The sequence below is a fragment of the Oncorhynchus clarkii genome, chromosome 3, assembly GCF_045791955.1.
Source record: "Oncorhynchus clarkii lewisi isolate Uvic-CL-2024 chromosome 3, UVic_Ocla_1.0, whole genome shotgun sequence".
NCBI classification, from domain to species: domain Eukaryota; kingdom Metazoa; phylum Chordata; class Actinopteri; order Salmoniformes; family Salmonidae; genus Oncorhynchus; species Oncorhynchus clarkii.
In genome coordinates, this window is record NC_092149.1 from 55330934 (window position 1) to 55353184 (window position 22251).

At 46.0% G+C, this 22251-nt stretch overlaps 1 protein-coding gene across 1 annotated transcript in view; it reads left to right on the forward strand.

The window, feature by feature from the left end:
- LOC139398622 (alkyldihydroxyacetonephosphate synthase, peroxisomal-like) overlaps positions 1 to 21969 on the forward strand; it is a 44435-nt gene extending 22466 nt beyond the window's left edge. The window contains exons 11-20 of the mRNA XM_071144552.1: positions 5097 to 5224; positions 5830 to 5881; positions 8868 to 8944; positions 9053 to 9165; positions 10576 to 10645; positions 11044 to 11105; positions 12080 to 12169; positions 15922 to 16021; positions 16213 to 16270; positions 19780 to 21969. Coding sequence (XP_071000653.1) covers positions 5097 to 5224; positions 5830 to 5881; positions 8868 to 8944; positions 9053 to 9165; positions 10576 to 10645; positions 11044 to 11105; positions 12080 to 12169; positions 15922 to 16021; positions 16213 to 16270; positions 19780 to 19901 — 872 coding nt within the window. The 3' untranslated portion in view covers positions 19902 to 21969. The remainder of the gene's footprint in view (positions 1 to 5096; positions 5225 to 5829; positions 5882 to 8867; positions 8945 to 9052; positions 9166 to 10575; positions 10646 to 11043; positions 11106 to 12079; positions 12170 to 15921; positions 16022 to 16212; positions 16271 to 19779) is intronic.
- Positions 21970 to 22251: the final 282 nt, after the last annotated feature.

The following is a 22251-nucleotide window of genomic DNA, read 5'->3' on the forward strand; positions in this document are numbered from 1 at the left end:
AGAAACCCAGCCTAAAACCCCAAACAGCAAGCAATGCAGGTGAAGAAGCACGGTGGCTAGGAAAAACTCCCTAGAAAGGCCAAAACCTAGGAAGAAACCTAGAGAGGAACCAGGCTATGTGGGGTGGCCAGTCCTCTTCTGGCTGTGCCGGGTGGAGATTATAACAAAACATGGTCAAGATGTTCAAATGTTCATAAATGACCAGCATGGTCGAATAATAATAAGGCAGAATAGTTGAAACTGGAGCAGCAGCACAGTCAGGTGGACTGGGGACAGCAAGGAGTCATCATGTCAGGTATTCCTGGGGCATGGTCCTAGGGCTCAGGTCCTCCGAGAGAGAGAAAGAAAGAGAGAATTAGAGAGAGCATATGTGGGATGGCCAGTCCTCTTCTGGCTGTGCCGGGTGGAGATTATAACAGAACATGGCCAAGATGTTCAAATGTTCATAAATGATCAGCATGGTCGAATAATAATAAGGCAGAACAGTTGAAACTGGAGCAGCAGCACAGCCAGGTGGACTGGGGACAGCAAGGAGTCATCATGTCAGGTAGTCCTGGGGCATGGTCCTAGGGCTCAGGTCCTCCGAGAGAGAGAAAGAGAGAAGGAGAGAATTAGAGAACGCACACTTAGATTCGAATAGGACAGGAGAAGTACTCCAGATATAACAAACTGACCCTAGCCCCCGACACATAAACTACTGCAGCATAAATACTGGAGGCTGAGACAGGAGGGGTCAGGAGACACTGTGGCCCACTCCGAGGACACCCCCGGACAGGGCCAAACAGGAAGGATATAACCCCACCCACTTTGCCAAAGCACAGCCCCCACACCACTAGAGGGATATCTTCAACCACCAACTTACCATCCTGAGACAAGGCTGAGTATAGCCCACAAAGACCTCCGCCACGGCACAACTTAAGGGGGGGGGCGCCAACCCAGACAGGATGACCACATCAGTGACTCAACCCACTCAGGTGACGCACCTCCTCCAGGGACGGCATGAGAGAGCCCCAGTAAAGCCAGTGACTCAGCCCCTGTAATAGGGTTAGAGGCAGAGAATCCCAGTGGAAAGAGGGGAACCGGCCAGGCAGAGACAGCAAGGGTGGTTCGTTGCTCCAGAGCCTTTCCGTTCACCCTCCCACTCCTGGGCCAGACTACACTCAATCATATGACCCACTGAAGAGATGAGTCTTCAGTAGAGACTTAAAGGTTGAGACCGAGTTTGCGTCTCTGACATGGGTAGGCAGACCGTTCCATAAAAATGGAGCTCTATAGGAGAAAGCCCTGCCTCCAGCTGTTTGCTTAAAAATTCTAGGGACAATTAGGAGGCCTGCGTCTTGTGACCGTAGCGTACGTGTAGGTATGTACGGCAGGACCAAATCAGAGAGATAGATAGGAGCAAGCCCATGTAATGCTTTGTAGGTTAGCAGTAAAACCTTGAAATCAGCCCTTGCTTTGACAGGAAGCCAGTGTAGAGAGGCTAGCACTGGAGTAATATGATCAAATTTTTTGGTTCTAGTCAGGATTCTAGCAGCCGTATTTAGCACCAACTGAAGTTTATTTAGTGCTTTATCCGGGTAGCCGGAAAGTAGAGCATTGCAGTAGTCTAACCTGGAAGTGACAAAAGCATGGATTAATTTTTCTGCATCAGTTTTGGACAGAAAGTTCCTGATTTTTGCAATGTTACGTAGATGGAAAAAAGCTGTCCTTGAAATGGTCTTGATATGTTCTTCAAAAGAGAGATCAGGGTCCAGAGTAACGCCGAGGTCCTTCACAGTTTTATTTGAGACGACTGTACAACCATTAAGATTAATTGTCAGATTCAACAGAAGATCTCTTTGTTTCTTGGGACCTAGAACAAGCATCTCTGTTTTGTCCGAGTTTAAAAGTAGAAAGTTTGCAGCCATCCACTTCCTTATGTCTGAAACACATTCTTCTAGCAAGGGCAATTTTGGGGCTTCACCATGTTTAATTGAAATGTACAGCTGTGTGTCATCCGCATAGCAGTGAAAGTTAACATTATGTTTTCGAATAACATCCCCAAGAGGTAAAATATATAGTGAAAACAATAGTGGTCCTAAAACGGAACCTTGAGGAACACCGAAATTTACAGTTGATTTGTCAGAGGACAGACCATTCACAGAGACAAACTGATATCTTTCCGACAGATAAGATCTAAACCAGGCCAGAACTTGTCCGTGTAGACCAATTTGGGTTTCCAATCTCTCCAAAAGAATGTGGTGATCGATGGTATCAAAAGCAGCACTAAGGTCTAGGAGCACGAGGACAGATGCAGAGCCTCGGTCCGATGCCATTAAAATGTCATTTACCACCTTCACAAGTGCCGTCTCAGTGCTATGATGGGGTCTAAAACCAGACTGAAGCATTTCGTATACATTGTTTGTCTTCAGGAAGGCAGTGAGTTGTTGCGCAACAGCCTTTTCTAAAATTTTTGAGAGGAATGGAAGATTCGATATAGGCCGATAGTTTTTTATATTTTCTGGGTCAAGGTTTGGCTTTTTCAAGAGAGGCTTTATTACTGCCACTTTTAGTGAGTTTGGTACACATCCGGTGGATAGAGAGCCGTTTATTATGTTCAACATAGGAGGGCCAAGCACAGGAAGCAGCTCTTTCAGTAGTTTAGTTGGAATAGGGTCCAGTATGCAGCTTGAAGGTTTAGAGGCCATGATTATTTTCATCATTGTGTCAAGAGATATAGTACTAAAACACTTGAGTGTCTCTCTTGATCCTAGGTCCTGGCAGAGTTGTGCAGACTCAGGACAACTGAGCTTTGAAGGAATACGCAGATTTAAGGAAGAGTCCGTAATTTGCTTTCTAATAATCATAATCTTTTCCTCAAAGAAGTTCATGAATTTATCACTGCTAAAGTGAAAGTCATCCTCTCTTGGGGAATGCTGCTTTTTAGTTAGCTTTGCGACAGTATCAAAAAGGAATTTCGGATTGTTCTTATTTTCCTCAATTAAGTTAGAAAAATAGGATGATCGAGCAGCACAGTACTGTCTTTCCAAGCTAGTCGGAAGACTTCCAGTTTGGTGTGGCGCCATTTCCGTTCCAATTTTCTGGAAGCTTGCTTCAGAGCTCGGGTATTTTCTGTGTACCAGGGAGCTAGTTTCTTATGAGAAATGTTTTTAGTTTTTAGGGGTGCAACTGCATCTAGGGTATTGCGCAAGGTTAAGTTGAGTTCCTCAGTTAGGTGGTTAACTGATTTTTGTCCTCTGGCGTCCTTGGGTAGGCAGAAGGAGTCTGGAAGGACATCAAGGAATCTTTGTGTTGTCTGTGAATTTATAGCACGACTTTTGATGATCCTTGGTTGGGGTCTGAGCAGATTATTTGTTGCAATTGCAAACGTAATAAAATGGTGGTCCGATAGTCCAGGATTATGAGGAAAAACATTAAAATCCACAACATTTATTCCATGGGACAAAACTAGGTCCAGCGTATGACTGTGACAGTGAGTGGGTCCAGAGACATGTTGGACAAAACCCACTGAGTCGATGATGGCTCCGAAAGCCTTTTGGAGTGGGTCTGTGGACTTTTCCATGTGAATATTAAAGTCACCAAAGATTAGAATATTATCCGCTATGACTACAAGGTCCGATAGGAATTCAGGGAACTCAGTGAGGAACGCTGTATATGGCCCAGGAGGCCTGTAAACAGTAGCTATAAAAAGTGATTGAGTAGGCTGCATAGATTTCATGACTAGAAGCTCAAAAGACGAAAACGTCATTTTTTTTTTTGTAAATTGAAATTTGCTATCGTAAATGTTAGCAACACCTCCGCCTTTGCGGGATGCACGGGGGATATGGTCACTAGTGTAGCCAGGAGGTGAGGCCTCATTTAACACAGTAAATTCATCAGGCTTAAGCCATGTTTCAGTCAGGCCAATCACATCAAGATTATGATCAGTGATTAGTTCATTGACTATAATTGCCTTTGAAGTAAGGGATCTAACATTAAGTAGCCCTATTTTGAGATGTGAGGTATCATGATCTCTTTCAATAATGACAGGAATGGAGGTGGTCTTTATCCTAGTGAGATTGCTAAGGCGAACACCGCCATGTTTAGTTTTGCCCAACCTAGGTCGAGGCACAGACACGGTCTCAATGGTGATAGCTGAGCTGACTACACTGACTGTGCTAGTGGCAGACTCCACTATGCTGGCAGGCTGGCTAACAGCCTGCTGCCTGGCCTGCACCCTATTTCATTGTGGAGCTAGAGGAGTTAGAGCCCTGTCTATGTTGGTAGATAAAATGAGAGCACCCCTCCAGCTAGGATGGAGTCCGTCACTCCTCAGCAGGTCAGGCTTGGTCCTGTTTGTGGGTGAGTCCCAGAAAGAGGGCCAATTATCTACAAATTCTATCTTTTGGGAGGGGCAGAAAACAGTTTTCAACCAGCGATTGAGTTGTGAGACTCTGCTGTAGAGCTCATCACTCCCCCTAACTGGGAGGGGGCCAGAGACAATTACTCGATGCCGACACATCTTTCTAGCTGATTTACACGCAGAAGCTATGTTGCGCTTGGTGATCTCTGACTGTTTCATCCTAACATCGTCTATAAAGGGAATAGGGGTCCATTTTGAACATAGACATTCTTGCAGCAGGGAAAATTCTACGTGGAACATGACACGTAAAAGCTACAGACACAGTGGATACTTTGTGGGGTCAGAGGTTAGCTGGGAACCCTGGGCGACATGTAATGGGCGCCTGGCGTTGGCCTTCCTTTGATATGGACCTGTTTTATTTCCTCGATAAATCTCATTGGTCTCCTGTGAGCAGCATGAAACCAGATCACAAGAGGTGAAAGGTGACACACAGGTCACCACCAGTGATGTGGTGGTAAAGAAACCAGGTGGATGAACGCTTGCACAATTTGTTTTAAGGTGCGGAAACGGCGTTTTACATGTGGTTACCCTCCACTACACCACTGGTCGTCACCAACCCAGTTGGTTAAGTCAGGCATTACCACTTCAATTATCAATTAAACCTAACCCCAACCAATGTCAGGCTATTGTTTCGAAATCGTTATTGTGTGAGAAGCTCGGTTTCTATTGTGTGTTCCCTTGTGTTTTCCCCTAGGAACTCTTGGTGTGGTTACCGAGGTAACGATGAAGATCCGGCCAATCCCCGAGTACCAGAAGTACGGCTCGGTGGTCTTCCCAAACTTTGAGGCGGGAGTGGCCTGCTTACGAGAGGTAGCCAAGCAGGTAAAGACCATTACCATCATGTGTTGAGTGTTTGTACAATGTAACCTATAGGCTACATTATAATAACAATGAGAACAGTAGCTAAACTATGCAGGTATTGAACAGTGCAGATCAATGCAATGCTGTAGTGTACAAACAAAGGGGTCAGTTAATGATGGGCAGATCTCCAATTCTGGGAAGGAATTAATTTGAATGATAATGAAGACCATAATAACGAATAAGCTACCTCTTTTCACTCTTACTGGGCAGTGCTGATGCAACCATTATCGATGACTACAAGCGTATGATTAGTGCAGCTCCGTTCGTAACAGAACTGAGTTGAGTCGGTACACTAGTATAGCGCACAATTTAAGGTATCGACCATTGGGCCGTGGCTTTTCATGGACGGGGATCCACACACGACCAGGAATGTCTGCTCATGTCTACAGGTTGTGTATTATTGTGTGACAAATGTCATTTGAAAGGTTTTTCCTCTAAATTACGAAACGTAATGCAGGTTCAACTTTCACTAGGGAAATTACTAGAATAAAGTGTGGGATGGGGAAATGTTCACAAAATGAAACATGCTCCTAAATTATACCTCCTCCCCCCCCCCCCTTCCCAAGAGGTGTGCACCTGCATCCATCCGGCTCATGGATAACGAACAGTTTCAGTTTGGTAAGTCATCATTCAAAACCCTGCCCTTTCATCTCTGCAAAGATACACACATTGTGTGTATAAAACATTAGCACACCTTCCTAATATTGAGTTGCACCCCCACCCCACTTTTACCCTCAGAACAGCCTCAATTTGTCAGGGCATGGACTCTATAAGGTGTCGAAAGTGTTCCACAGGGATGCTGGCCCATGTTGACCCCAATGCTTCCCACCGTTGTGTTAAGTTGGACGGGCGTCCTTTGGGTAGTGGACCATTCTCGATAACCACAGGAAACGGTTGAGCGTGGAAAAACCCAGCAGCGTTGCAGTTCTTGACACAAACCGGTGTGCCTGGCACCTACTACCATACCCAGTTCAAAGGCACTTCAATCTTTTTTTGTCTTGCCCATTCACCCTCTGAATGACACACACACAATCCATGTCTCGAGGCTTAACAATTCCTTCTTTTAACCTGTGTCCTCCAATTCATCTACACTGATTGAAGTGGATTTAACAAGTGGCATCAATAAGCGATCATGGAGTTCACCTTGTCAGTCTGTCATGGAAAGACCTCATAATGTTTTGTACACTGTGTGTCTTTGTTTAACACGGGAGCTCAAAGTGAAGTATATTTTTCTTGAGGTCTGGGGGAATGTATCAGGCGTTGGTGCCCGACGTGCTCTCTGGCTCCACACGCGGCCTGTGCTGTGTGGCTGACCTGGTTTCCATTTCTAAGTAATTCCCTCTAGTTCCCTCCACAGTTCACCCCCCTCTGTAGCCTTTCTCAGACAAGGCTGGAATCTGAGGAACATGCTAGTACCTTCTAGTGATGGGGGGGGGGGTCATAATCCATATTGGGATATTATTTTTCATGATATATTGCATCGTTTTGACAATAACGCAATATTATTGTTGCGCTAGTTGGCTGTACCTGCACCAAAACTCCTTCATAGCCTTTTCTCCGTCTTCATTTTAAATAGGGAGACCATTTGTTTTCAGCACTTTTATTTCTATGACTGATCAAACTCGTTTTTTCATGTCTCTCTCTGTCCCACTGCAGCAGACATATGGTGAGGAATATGTTTGGAACATGGAATCTTAATCAAATCACAGTATCGAATCGCAATGCATGTAGAATCACAATATATATCGTATCGGCACCTAAGTATCGTGATAATATCATATCGCGAGGTGCCCGGCAATTCCCAGCCTGAGTCTATGCCATGTCTTTCTGCTCAATCATTGTATTTTGAAAATGGTCTAATTCCTTGAATCTGATGTTCTTTTTAATTGCCATTTGGCCTGGTTTTGTGTGAGGCCCCCCCCCCAACTGTAATCCATTAGAGGAAAGAATGCAGCATTGGCAACGTTTCTTCATGTATGCTTTTTGCCTGTCTGCTGCATTGCATTAAGTTAAATGTAGCGTTATTTCAGCAGAGTATCTAGCTGCACACACACACACACACGACTCGTGGACTGAAGCCCAATGAAAAATGACCTTGGCAACAATTAAGCAGTTGTTATATTGAAGTTTTACAATATTTTTATTGAGGTCTGGGGGAATGTATCAGGCGTTGGTGCCCGACATCTTTGTAAAGTTCTTCAGTCTCCTGGGATCTCATTAGTCTCCCTTTATATTCCTACTTTTCACCGAGTGAGCACTTCTTAGCATTAAGCAGGCAAGATGAAGCGACCAGGTTTCTCACTAATAACTGAACCTCAGTCTGGACTGATAGGATACCTTCTTGGACTTATTAGTGCCTTCCCAGCGAACCGGGAACATTCCCAGGATATTAGCGAACATTCTCATTAAGTTCTAGTTAGGATTTTATCTAGCATTAGCATGATAACATTCTAATGTTTTTGGGTTTAAAAATAATAATAATTTAAAAAAAATACAAATGTATTTTAATGTTTTAAATGAGATATTCTTGGAATGTTCTAGCATCCACTAAAATGTTGTGCACAACGTCTGTAACAACCACCACAGAACGTTCCCCTGAGGTTTTTTATTAGGTTTCCAGGTAATGTAACAGAATGTGTTCTGTGAATGTTCTTGCAACGTCAGGCAAATGTTTATACAAACACTGTATAATCATCAGCACACCTGTACAGTTTTGGTGTTATTAGAATGTTTTGGGGGCAATCTAATGAATGTTCACAGAACCAGTTTTTGTTTGCTGGGTTGCCTTCCCTTTTAATTCCCCTGGCTGCTGAGTGAAGGGATCTGATGTATTCAATGGGCCTGCTCATTTCCGAATTGTACAAAGTAATATAAAATATAGGGGCCACTTATCTCAATACGCTAGTATGATGAATATGGCAAGTGGTATGTTAGCCGTTGACATGCATTAAATGCAAACGAACAAAAGGCAGACTGGGGGGGAAATGACACACTGTATGTATAATCCCTCTCCTCTCTGGTCGTTGAGTATTTAATTAATGAGCGTGATGGCTGCGGGAGACCTAAAGACCCACAATCAAATTTGGAATGGAAACAATTGGAACACTAAGTGATGAAGAGACTGTGAGACGGAGGGGAAAGAAATGAAGTGTTCAGTCTCCACAGAGTCACCCAGGACTCTACCCCACTGTGATTGATAACCATCCCATCGGCTCCAGACCCTCACTTTAGCTTGTCCACAGGCGCTTTGTGTGTCCGATCACGAATAAATCAAAACGTGCGGTGGCTGAGGAAGACGGATATGGCCGTGTCAAGCCCACTTCCCCTCGGAAACCCACTGATTTATTGTCCCTGTCGCAGGCACTTGTAAAGTTATTCAAATGTTACCATTTATTTTCCTCCTTTTGTTTCCACACCTAAATAAATGTGACTCGGTTGCCATGTTAGTCCTGGAGGAAACAGGCAGGAGATGGGTGGGCTGAGTGTGACCAAATGTGTGAATAAACGATATCGCTAGTTCCTCTAAACTGTATTGTCCAAAAGAGAAAAGACAGAGGTCCACTTGGCTTTTGAGTTAAGGGACTTGGCCCTTCTGTTTCTACAGGTCATGCCCTGAAACCTCAAGTGTCGTCCATTTTCACAAATTTTGTGGAAGGGTTAAAGAAATTCTACATCACCAAGGTAATTCTTAATGATTTGGCAGAAATACTACTCCTCATTTCTCTTTTGTATGTCATTTGTACTTCCTGGAAAGGGTTAAACCAATTTTACTTCCCTGTTTTTTCCCAGTTCAAAGGTTTCGACCCCCACCAGTTGGTTGTTGCCACCCTGCTGTTCGAAGGGGACCGCGAGAGGGTCTTGCAGCACGAAAAACAAGTTTACGACATTGCTGCAACATTTGGGTAAGTAGCCCCTATTTCCTTCTCTCAGGTCAGCAGATGTTACCCAACATGCATCCTAAATTTGTGAGGGTTAAATTCCCCCCTTTTATTCTGGGAGACTGTCTTCAGTGCACAGGTTACATACAACACAAGACAAAACCACAGTTGGTACCTGGTACACTCCTCATTGTGAGAAATCTGCCTTAGGCCTTGCTTAGAGGCATTCCATTTCCATAGTGGAAGAGCTTGGCCCCTCAGGCTGAAGGTGGTGTGTTTGAACCAATCTAAGACCAAGTATAAAGAGCAGTGTGATGGATCACCTGTGGTCGTCCTCCTGTCAGACCTACTTTGGTGGTGTGTGTGTGTGGGGGGGGCTATTCTGATTGATTGTGAGGCAGATCAATAGAGGCCCTGGTGGAAATAAGTGATCTATCAGCCTGAAAGGGATGCTATCTCTCTCCATTCTGTATGTGTGCACCTTAACTACAACAGCAACAAACCTGGGTTCCTCATAGTTCCCCAACATGTTCAATTCACCTGCACTCGTGGAATTCTGGAGACATTCCTTCTCTCTTCTAACAACCCCGTATACAACTGAAAGGCCCAAAGTAATCGATTACATATACAAAAGAGTGTTGTCGTGTGTAGTGCCACAGAGGTCAGCCAGTAGGGACTTGGCGATGAAGCCGTGCTGTAAGGCCCATGTCTGAGGTGCCTGGGGGCCTCCGCTGGGCTGGGGGTCCCACCCTGACCGGAACCACACTGTTCCACACCATTAAAGAGGAATCGGAACATGCTGTAGCAAATAACTCACTACTTCATCCCCCGAACACACCTCACCCGCTCTGTACCTAGTCATCATAAACAAACCTTTCATGAAAACACTGGGCCCATGAGAAATACCGTTATTGTCTTGGTGACCCTATGGATTGTGTATTAGTGTTGCTCCTTGGCCCAGTGCACAGCTTCCAGTCCATTCCTCAGGTCACTGGCTTTGTGCCCTCAGGTATTATCCTGACCGATTCACAAGTTGAATCATTGGAAAGGCCTCACCTACCAGGCAGTGTGTTGTGTTTTAGTTTTTCCATCATTTCATCAACACTTGTCGAGAGCCTGTGATCGATTGGGTGGGTCTGTAAGGGACATTGTCTTCTGGTTTTAAGACATTTGGGGAGAAAATTACAGGTAAATCAATTAAGTGATTTCTTAATGAGTGCGTCCTGATTTAATTTGGGTTGTTGGTTGAAAATGTTAGTACCGGTGGTGGGTGATGGATGTGTGGTTGACCCGCAGGGAGGAACAGAGCGGCAATCATTGATTTGAACATTGTGGCAGTGAATGGTAGTGATGGGCATCACAGGCAGCTGTGGTCAGGGAGAGATGACAGGGCCAGAAAGGAACATGTTAAATATTAACTTCTCTTTTTTTCAGGGGCCTGGCAGCTGGAGAGGACAATGGACAGAGAGGCTACATTCTGACCTTCGTCATCGCTTACCTCCGGGTGGGTCACTTCTTCTCCTCTATTCTGCCATACTCTCCTAGTGTCCAGAGACTGCTCGGGGAGGGGGGGGGGCACTGCTCACAGGGGCAGATAGAGACCTCTGTCAGCTGATAGGATAGAAGGAACATGCACACAAAGGCTACAGAATGTGACCTCTGAGATATCTGGCGCCTCTGTTCAGCCAGGGATGTCATGTTGTCATTCGAGGAATCTGGACATGAGCAATTGACGGTGAAAAGCTCTTTTCCTCATGCGAAGTGTGAAACACTAAGCTATATTGTGTGCCTCTTTATTTGACTTCCAATAATAGTTATTTTATTTGATCATATGTTGTCTCCTTCTCAAATCCAAGCCCCGTGCTATTATGTTCTACATTTGTCTTGCGGTTTATTTAACAGGACTTGGGGATGGACTACTACGTGGTCGCAGAATCATTTGAGACATCGGTGCCTTGGGACAGGTAAAGACAAAGATGGCAGCTTGTTTAACCTTTGTGAATGAACGAGTGTCTCTGAACTGGTGTGACAATTCGACATCACTCTCTTCCCACACAGTCAGTTTGAAGAGCCCCAAAGACAAGTTTCTCAACCCCCACTCCCTCTCTGACATTCACCTTCATGCCTGCCTTCTCCCTCCATTAACTGGCTGTGCGTGGGAGGGAATACTGCCTCTCCAGCCCCAGCCTGAATCTGTGCAGGGGGGAGCTACAGGGAAAGAGGGAGACATGGCCAGTGTGATGCATTCATGTGTGCTGCTGGGTGTGAGATTGAACATGAATATCCAACATACAGTGTTGGAAATTCAGTGTAAAAAAACCTTCCCATTATGAAACCACACAGTTCTTCCCACACATGAACAAAAAAATGACTGACTCCCTTGCACCTTAAAGCGATATCTCAGGAGAGTACACCCCCCCCCCCCCCCCCCCTTTTTTTTTTTCACAGACACACGGGCAGACACACACACACGGACACCAACACACACGCGTGCTCAGCACCCCACTGTGTAGACGGCCTGATGGGGGTTAGCGGGCGAGCATATGTTCAGGGCTCATTACCCCTCTTCCTCCTCCATCTCTCCACACTAGGCTGCACATGCCTGGGAGTGACGGCCATTAGAGAACAGAGTGAGCCAGTCTCTCCCAGCTACAAATACCTAGCACTACAGTCTCCATAATGGTGTGAGGTTCTCCACCTTGTCTGTCTCTCTGTCTGTGTACCCCACAGTGCAGGGCCAGAGGCCTTCTCTTCACATAACTCTCGACAGCTCAGCTCCACCTGTCGTACTGGGTTAAATCATGGGGCTGTGCACCCTATTCCCTATATAGTGCATTACTGGGTCTCAGACAGGGCTTTCATCATGTCTTATCAGTCTGCTACTCTTCAGGAGAACATGCTAGTCTTTATGTTTCTCTCTCCTGTTGTCTTTCTTCAGGGTGTTGGACCTTTGCCGGAATGTCAAAGAGCGTATTAACCGAGAGTGTAAAGAGCGAGGAGTCCAGTTTCAACCCTTGACCTCATGCAGGTACGTTTAGGAAGAGACCTTTCAGCCGTCTTGGTTTCCGAGCGACAGCACACTTGCTGACATCGTGGAGATCATGTTAAAAAAATCCTTGACATGTACCTCTGCATCTCTAACTCCATGATTCAACTTGTGTACATATTTGACTGGTGTGGTTGATCATGTCCTATGATTAGATCTTCTAAAACGTGTTCCCTGCTATGAGTGGGCCAGTAGTGTGTGCTCGCAGGCAAGAGAGGAGTCCTGTGACCTTCCCTGTGTGACCTGGCCACACACGCACAGACTGCCTGCTCCTTGCTCACTGTGGACAGATTAGGCCCCAACCTGATTAGGCTTCAGCCATTTATTTCCCGCCTGCAGTCTGTCACATGATTGATTTGCCCATTTAACCTCTAGAAGCCAGTACACCCTCCGAGCGATGGGCCACGTCACAGGAACAACAGCTCTTCCCACAACTCCTCAAAAGAGACGGGGGGCTAGAGAAAAACCCAGAGGAGACGGGGGGCTAGAGAAAAACACAGAGAGGAGACGGGGGGCTAGAGAAAAACACAGAGGAGACGGGGGGCTAGAGAAAAACACAGAGGAGACGGGGGGCTAGAGAAAAACACAGAGGAGACGGGGGGCTAGAGAAAAACACAGAGGAGACGGGGGGCTAGAGAAAAACACAGAGGAGACGGGGGGCTAGAGAAAAACACAGAGAGGAGACGGGGGGCTAGAGAAAAACACAGAGAGGAGACGGGGGGCTAGAGAAAAACACCGAGAGGAGACGGGGGGCTAGAGAAAAACACAGAGAGGAGACGGGGGGGCTAGAGAAAAACACAGAGAGGAGACGGGGGGCTAGAGAAACACAGAGAGGAGACGGGGGGCTAGAGAAAAACACAGAGGAGACGGGGGGCTAGAGAAAAACACAGAGGAGACGGGGGGCTAGAGAAAAACACAGAGAGGAGACGGGGGGCTAGAGAAAAACACAGAGGAGACGGGGGGCTAGAGAAACACAAAGAGGAGACTGGGGCTTGAGAAAAACAACACAGTAAAGAGACGGGGGCTTGAGAAAAACAACACAGTAAGGATACAGGGGCTTGAGAAAAACAACACAGTAAAGAGACTGGGGCTTGAGAAAAACAACACAGTAAAGAGACTGGGGCTTGAGAAAAACAACACAGTAAGGATACAGGGGCTTGAGAAAAACACAGAGGAGACTGGGGCTAGAGAAAAACACAGAGGAGACGGGGGGCTAGAGAAACAGAGAGGAGACTGGGGCTTGAGAAAAACAACACAGAGAGGAGACTGGGGCTTGAGAAAAACAACACAGAGAGGAGACTGGGGCTTGAGAAAAACAACACAGAGAGGAGACTGGGGCTTGAGAAAAACAACACAGAGAGGAGACTGGGGCTTGAGAAAAACAACACAGAGAGGAGACTGGGGCTTGAGAAAAACAACACAGTAAGGATACAGGGGCTTGAGAAAAACAACACAGTAAAGAGACGGGGGCTTGAGAAAAACAACACAGTAAAGAGACGGGGGCTTGAGAAAAACAACACAGTAAGGATACGGGGGCTTGAGAAAAACAACACAGTAAAGAGACGGGGGCTTGAGAAAAACAACACAGTAAAGAGACGGGGGCTTGAGAAAAACAACACAGTAAAGAGACGGGGGCTTGAGAAAAACAACACAGTAAGGATACAGGGGCTAGAGAAAAACAACACAGTAAAGAGACTGGGGCTTGAGAAAAACAACACAGTAAAGAGACGGGGGCTTGAGAAAAACAACACAGTAAAGAGACGGGGGCTTGAGAAAAACAACACAGTAAGGATACAGGGGCTAGAGAAAAACAACACAGTAAAGAGACGGGGGCTTGAGAAAAACAACACAGTAAAGAGACTGGGGCTTGAGAAAAACAACACAGTAAAGAGACTGGGGCTTGAGAAAAACAACACAGTAAAGAGACGGGGGCTTGAGAAAAACAACACAGTAAAGAGACGGGGGCTTGAGAAAAACAACACAGTAAAGAGACGGGGGCTTGAGAAAAACAACACAGTAAGGATACAGGGGCTAGAGAAAAACAACACAGTAAAGAGACTGGGGCTTGAGAAAAACAACACAGTAAAGAGACGGGGGCTTGAGAAAAACAACACAGTAAAGAGACGGGGGCTTGAGAAAAACAACACAGTAAGGAGACGGGGGCTTGAGAAAAACAACACAGTAAAGAGACGGGGGCTTGAGAAAAACAACACAGTAAAGAGACGGGGGCTTGAGAAAAACAACACAGTAAGGATACAGGGGCTTGAGAAAAACACAGAGGAGACGGGGGGCTAGAGAAACAGAGAGGAGACTGGGGCTTGAGAAAAACAACACAGAGAGGAGACTGGGGCTTGAGAAAAACAACACAGTAAAGAGACGGGGGCTTGAGAAAAACAACACAGTAAGGATACAGGGGCTTGAGAAAAACAACACAGTAAAGAGACTGGGGCTTGAGAAAAACAACACAGTAAAGAGACGGGGGCTTGAGAAAAACAACACAGTAAGGATACAGGGGCTTGAGAAAAACAACACAGTAAGGATACAGGGGCTTGAGAAAAACAACACAGTAAAGAGACTGGGGCTTGAGAAAAACAACACAGTAAAGAGACGGGGGCTTGAGAAAAACAACACAGTAAAGAGACGGGGGCTTGAGAAAAACAACACAGTAAAGAGACGGGGGCTTGAGAAAAACAACACAGTAAAGAGACGGGGGCTTGAGAAAAACAACACAGTAAAGAGACGGGGGCTTGAGAAAAACAACACAGTAAAGAGACGGGGGCTTGAGAAAAACAACACAGTAAAGAGACGGGGGCTTGAGAAAAACAACACAGTAAAGAGACTGGGGCTTGAGAAAAACACAGAGGAGACGGGGGGCTAGAGAAACAGAGAGGAGACTGGGGCTTGAGAAAAACAACACAGAGAGGAGACGGGGGCTTGAGAAAAACAACACAGTAAGGATACAGGGGCTAGAGAAAAACAACACAGACTCTTGTACTGGTGTTTCCTTTCCCTGAAGCACAGTGTTTCATTGATAAGGGTTTAGTTGAATTTTCAATGCAGATATTTTTGCCCTGGTTAGAGTTATAGTAAATATGCACATGCCTACTAAGATGGTTAATATCCAATAAATGTTTAATGATAAGGGAATCGAGCATTTTATCATATTAGCCCTGCGCTTCTTAAAAGGAAGCACGTAACGTTTTCAAATAGTATTCATCTTTTGAACTGTGCAAAATGTCAGTTATTATTACAATTTCTTGTTTTGCGTATTCATGTGAAAGCACAATCTTTTAGCCAGTTGCGGACAGCCAGCGTTGAAGCATATTGTGTCCTGAACCGTTGTAAATGTAGCTCGGATAATCCAATCAAAGTGTGCTGATGGCCATTCAATGTCCTGATAATGGGATGTTATTAAAGGTGACTGATCCAGCGCATCTCCTCCGCGTCTTAGAAAACATGAGGGAGAATTGGGGTCAGAGGTTCACGAGGAAACACCAGCCTCTCGGCTCCATCTGTCTGCTCTCCGATTCCAATGAGAGAGAGAGAGAGGGGGAAAAAAGCATTTATTGTTAGAAAATTGATTTTGGTTCTACTAAACGATGCTCTCTTTAGATTCATGTGGAGAGAGATTTCAGTGGGACACGTGTGGACAAAAGCATTTAAAAACACAACCCAGCCTTTTATTCTCTGTTGCGAACACTGTCATGTTGAAACCCTTTGCTCTTGCCTTGCAGAGTGACTCAGACCTATGACGCTGGCGCGTGTGTTTACTTCTACTTTGCCTTCAACTACAGAGGACTGGCGGACCCAGTACATACATATGAACGAGTGGAGGTAAATCTACAGAGCACTCCAAATATGTACTAGCTACCCACTCACAGACATGCATAATTTCTGACCTGAAACTCTTAACCGTTACCACTCTGGAGGATGCATGACCACCATAGTTAAGGGTGACGATAGTCATCGTGGAAATGAGGGGCTCATTGATGCATTGATGTGTGTCGTCTGTTGTCCATTCCTAGCACGCCGCTAGAGAGGAGATCCTAGCCAATGGAGGAAGCCTCTCGCACCACCACGGAGGTACAGTCAAGTGAACACCCCTACATCTAGAAGTATCCCTACATCTAACCATGTCAGCACGTTTTGGCACTGTTCCTTTTGGCTCCAAAACCCGACAGCATTCATACTACTGCCCTGCCTCCTCACTTAGAGATGGGTGGCAGGGCAGTGGTTTGAAGTCCCAATAGGGTAGTCTGACAGGCTCTGTCGGTATGCTGCTCTACGTAAGAAAACAGGCACAGAACAGTCTTTTGAAAGCCTCTGTTTTGGCTAGGAGGAGACCTTTCATTGCTTCCTTGGGGCGTCCAAACTTCCCCACAGTGCAGACAGTCTGCTGTGGCTCTTTTGTTCAACACGGGCCAAATGAAACGTGAGCAGGGGAGCGAGGGGGGAAAACGGCTCTGTTGGTACCCTATCAGGGCTAACCCAAATGGCTACCTTACCTTATCTATATTGCCATCCGCCTGGCCGGTTTCATACATCACTTTAGGCTATTCATCACGCCTGTCAGAAACAGCATGCAGTGAATCAGCTGCGATATTAAATCGCAATTTCTCTCGAAGGCGGGGAAGGTTAAAAATTAGAAGATTGCTAATACTGGAAGGCAATAGGCCAGGGTAAATGATGCCGGTGTTATCGCCCGGTATTTACTGACCTCCAATCGGTGGGCCAGCCGGCCACCCGGGGCTGAGCAGGGGGGCTGAGCAGGGGGGTGTGGGGCCAGGGGGGAGAGGGGATATTGATGCAGCTTCTCGGTGCGAGGCCCACTCTGTAATTGTGATTAATAACAGCTGGGTCTGCTATCTGAGCGAGGACAGGCCGGTTTGTCTGCCCACAATCACCGCGTGACAAATGGAGCTAGTTTCACTGGGTTTTGTGTATCAAACAAAACAGATGTAGTCTGGGAGGACGAGGTGGGAGGCCACCGCAGGAAATATACATTTTTCTAACCTGTGTTTACACCAGGTCAGGCTGCCCAGGGTGTGTGTGTAGTGGCTCTGGGTGAGTGGAGTGTTTTGTGTGTGTGTGTAACCCTCTATCTCCAGTTCTCCACTATCCATCCCTGCAGCTTAATACACTCTTGCTACAACACAACTACATTTTTACACAAATATATGTGGGCTGGATTTGACAGGCCGGTTTAAGTACATTTTAGAAGTCGTCACATACCATCCATTCATGACAATATCTTCTATTGTTTTGATGTTCTACCCCCAATGTTTAGCTCTAAGGTGGTCACTGTTGTGTCAGAGTAGAATGTAAAAGGACACGACATGTTTTAGCAGGAGCAGAGCTGTTGGCACACCAGTCAGGTTGAGAGTCATCCGTCAGTGTAAACTTAGAAACAGTCCTGGTTCTTCAGACACTCACCCCACTGGCCTTGTCCCTGTTCATTTCAGAGAGACACAGGCCCACTACACTACCCTCTCTTTCATGTCCTGGTCTCCAGTTGTTTAAACAGGCCAGTGCACACAGAGAGACTGAGTGACAAGGCTCTCAGCTCAGTCCTATACTCCACACGGGGGGTGTTCCAGAAGAGCAGGGAGGCAGCTCCTCCTGACCGTGTGACTCTATAGAATGTTGGCCTAAATGCCGCCGGTCAACTGCACTGCTACTACACAGGTCACCGAGAAGCGCAGCTGGAAACCAAGAAAAATGAGTTGAATTAGCTTATTTTCCGTTCATTAGCCATAGCTCTCGTTTTTGGGCCGTCTCCCAGAGGTACACAGAAATATCTGCTGTTTCTAGACCTCTGTGTTTCTCTTTCTCATTCATTTCCAAAATAAGTGCCTGCCTGCCTGCCTGCTCCTCTTTGCATGTCTCAGCTGTATGGCCAAACCCAGGGTAGATTGATTGCAATAGCAGGCGAAAAGGAGGGAAAATGACAAGATAGATGTGTAAATTATCACTGTGATGGAGGCAATGATGCAGTCCCGGCACCTTCTGTTTTCTCTCCTTCCTGAGTGGAGGGAGGGATGGAGGTGGGACGAGGGAGGGGAGAAGGAGGGAGGAGGAGGAGAGCAGGCCACTTTGTTAGTTATTGGGTAGCAGCGGATTGGGTGACTGACTGGTCCCACTGTCACCATCTGGGTGTGCGTGGCGTGGCCCCCCTGTTTGTCCTGTCTTGTCAGGAGACGGCCCTCTGTGGCCCCATGGCTGATTTCCATCTGTATCCCCTGGCTGCTCCGCCTCGGCGTTGCTGATAGCATGGCGCCCTCCCATCTCCCCAAGCCTCCCCCATGCTCCAGTTCTCAGTCACCCCATTTAACATGTGAGGCTGGGCTGGCTCTCTTCAATGCCAGCGACGTAGAGACAGGGTGAGGCAGTTCAGTTACGGGGGAAGGGATGGTATGTGAGCGCCCCTTTTCTATCTTGCTCTGTTAAATTTGTTGCCGTACTCTTATCTAATCTCTGATGGTTATATCTGCACATTACCTGCAGGAGCTTGAGCTCCCAACGCATGTACTCATTTCAATGGCACCTGTTGAAGTTCATTCCATTCTCAGGGCTGTTTTTAGACTAGTGGAAAGAAGATAGCTGTGTGTGCTTTTCCAAGAAAGTGCGGCCTTACGCTTGATGTTTACCCAGAACAAACAGACTGCCTGGTTTCCCCTCTTCAAAGACACAATGTCGCTTTCAGATTGACTCTGATCTCAGCACAGGTTCCTCAACTTTCTCTGTTTGTTATTTACTTTCTAAATGAATTGTGTGTAATCAGACAAAAGGAGTGAGGTTGCTGTGACCTGTTGTAGAACATGTGGGAGGGGTTTGTCATTCTAAAACTGATAGTGGATTGAACGCTTCTGTAGCAGTTTCAATGTGGTGCCAGTCCCATGAATGCTCCTGGTTTCCAGCCATGCTCTGGTGTTGACTGTGTGCCAGGGACTAGTGAGAACCTGTCCCTCTCCCAGAGGCTCCAGGCTCCCTGCTGCGGTCCTGGCAGGACTGGGGGGACTCTGGAGTGTGTCTGTCTGTCTGTCTGGCCAGCTGGCAGAGCGCTGGTCTGGGCTCTCTCCAGCTCCTCAACAGGAGCCTCCTCACAGTGGGCCTGCGGCCAGAGCCATGACAGAGGACCATTGTGTCCCCACGCCACCGGCACAGTCAGTGGCCAGGGTCAGAAGGATGGCGGTGTGAGCGGGTGAGCGTGGCACGCTGGGACTTTAGGGCTGTGCTGGTCAGCCTGAGGAGAACACGCACCCCACACACCGTGGTGGGGGGGTGGGGGGGATGATAAGGTAGTGGAAGCCTGCTCAGGGAATGCGGGAGGGAGAGGCAGAGCGGGGCGTGCATGCGGCGGCCAGCCGGCACCTCCTCGGGGAACACACAGGGCCTAATGAGTTTGATAGGCTGCTGGGCTCCATAAATCATGCCATGCAAAACATTTCTCCTCTCTGAATAAAAGCATTTATCACCTTCTGTTTATTCACTCACTCTCACAAGATTGATTGGCTCCCAAGCAGCCTGCTGCGCAATCAGGCGTGCTGATTTCTCCTTTCTTTTGTGTTTATTTTTTTCTTCTCTCTCTCCAGTTGGGAAACTTCGGAAGGAGTGGATGAAGGAGAGCATCTCCAGCTTGGGTGTCGGGATGCTCCAGTCCGTCAAGGATTATGTGGACCCAGATAACATTTTCGGCAACCGAAACCTCCTCTAATTTACTCCTTGCTTTGTTTTCCACCTTTTTATCTTCACACCTTTTCTCACAGCCTCTCGTGCAACTGGCTTTAACAGTTACTAAAATGTGAAATTGACACGAAAAGAAATATAAACGCCCCCCCCCCCCCCCCCCCCGCCTCCTTCTGTATGACTTGAGTTGCGCTGTCATCGTCAGACGTGGTTCCATTCCTAGGGTGAGTGTCTGTCTGGTTCTTGAGGAAAGCAATAAGCCGGTCACCTTTCACTTTCCTCGCGCTACATTCTTTTCCAGGCGGGTAACAATAATCGTCTACGATTCATTTTTGACGATCGTTGTTTCAAAAGGCCTCGGCCCTTTCCAGAGTGTATCATACTAACTCCAGTACTGTGATTGTGTACTGTTGCTGGTTTCAGTCACGTGTACAGCACGCTATAGGAATGGCCTTTCGATACCGTACATGATGCGAGCTAACTTTTGTGATCCCATGTTTGCCATTTATTAATTCATGAATTGTTTCCTACGATTGATGCCATCTTCACTAACTTAATTTGTATTTGTACACGTTGTTTATTCACCTGTGTTTGGCACTACTTTAGCGGTAAGTCTGAGATGAACGCACTCTCTAAATCCCTGTGCCTTTCTGAAGACGTCTCCCTTTCCTCCTCATATACTCCAGGTGCAAAGGTTACCGACTGGAAGCTTGACTGGTTTGTCTTTTTTTTTTTTATGGCATCCTGTTTCTTCCCTAATAATGACCATGCCCTTCATTAGAGATTTCTCTGTTTCCAATTGGTCTTTGTTTCTCAACTCAAGCCCTCATGCCTTTTTAGTTATGACTTAGAACGATGAATTATTGCCACAGGAGCTGTGTATTTATTTTGGATCTAAACATGTACCTACCTAGGAGTACATTACCACATTATGCTTGAGTGGTGCCTACTGAAAATTGACCTCAGAGTTCAAACGTCCCGACCCTAAAACCTTAGCTATTACGTTAAACTGTCATATTGAAGAAACTATGACAAGGTTAGATGACGCATCTATCAACTTATATTATTATTGTTTTTGTATTTTCTGAACTAGATTTTAACCTTGCATGGTCTTTGCTTGTCATATAGAGTTCAGTTTGTGGACAAAGCCAATATACTTGGATCGTACATGCTTTAGTGTGTACTTTAGTGTTAACAGGTTACAGACAACTGAATCCCAATGCCCATGTTTGTACCAAAGACTTTTCACACAACCCTTTCACCATGCAAACATACTGGATGTATATGTTTGTACATGTTGTATAGTTAAATACATTTAGTATTACATTAACATTTATATATCCTGATGATACTTTTTTTATTATTCATATATGCAAGTACCCAGAAACCATCTCTAGAAATATCCAAAAATGTATAACTGTTACTGTAAGTATTACATGTACAGTACTTATTCCTGTTCATATCAGACAAAACTTCATTAAAATGTAATTACAATTGTCACTACTTCAAAATAAGTTGCTTGTATTTGGATGTATTTACACACTAGTCTGGTGAGTGTCCCAATATTATGGTTTTGTTTGAAAGGATACATTTGAGTCAAACAAAGTTGTACCTTTGTCACTTAACGATGATTGTGTAGCTAAGTTTGGCCTATTTTGGAGGCATGTGTTGATGTTGTGGCCAATCCTGAACTCGCAGACATGGAATCTACTGTGCGCGGTGCTAGAGAAAGATACATGAAATGTTGTTGCGACCATTTTCCTGTCACTACTACTGTATGACTTTGTTCCTCCTGTTCCCAAGCTAGCCTCACAGCTTTCCCACAGTGCATTGTGTCACCCCATGCCACCTTCCTGCCCAGGTTTCTCATCTCCAGCTCCAATAAACATTTTGCCTCAATGAAACGTCAATGAAGGAAATGGTGGGGGCCCAGACAGTATTTTCTGATCAGTTTCATGCTTTTACGTCTTGTGATGGTATCGAAAGAGAACTTAACGAGAGCTTGAAATTTGAATGTTTGTTATTTTCCACTTGATAGTATTAACATTCAAGTACATTTTGTTAATGCTGTTTGTGCAATAAATTGAAATAAAAACGAGTGGTTGTCTTGTAGATTGACACATCAGTTGAATGGAAATACTGTATCCAATTGACAGGAAATGTCACTGCTTGTCTCTCGCATACAGGTGATGTCAGAACACACATTCTCTCTCCCCCACACACACACACACACAGAGCGAGGGCTTGACGGTCAGCAGAGCAAAGGGCCCGGTCCTCATAAAGATAGGCATTGTTTGGCCGCCCACTCGTCCTCTTAAGACACGCAATTGACTCTACCTTCTTCAAGCTCAAGGTAATCCAGAACGGAGGAGTTGCTG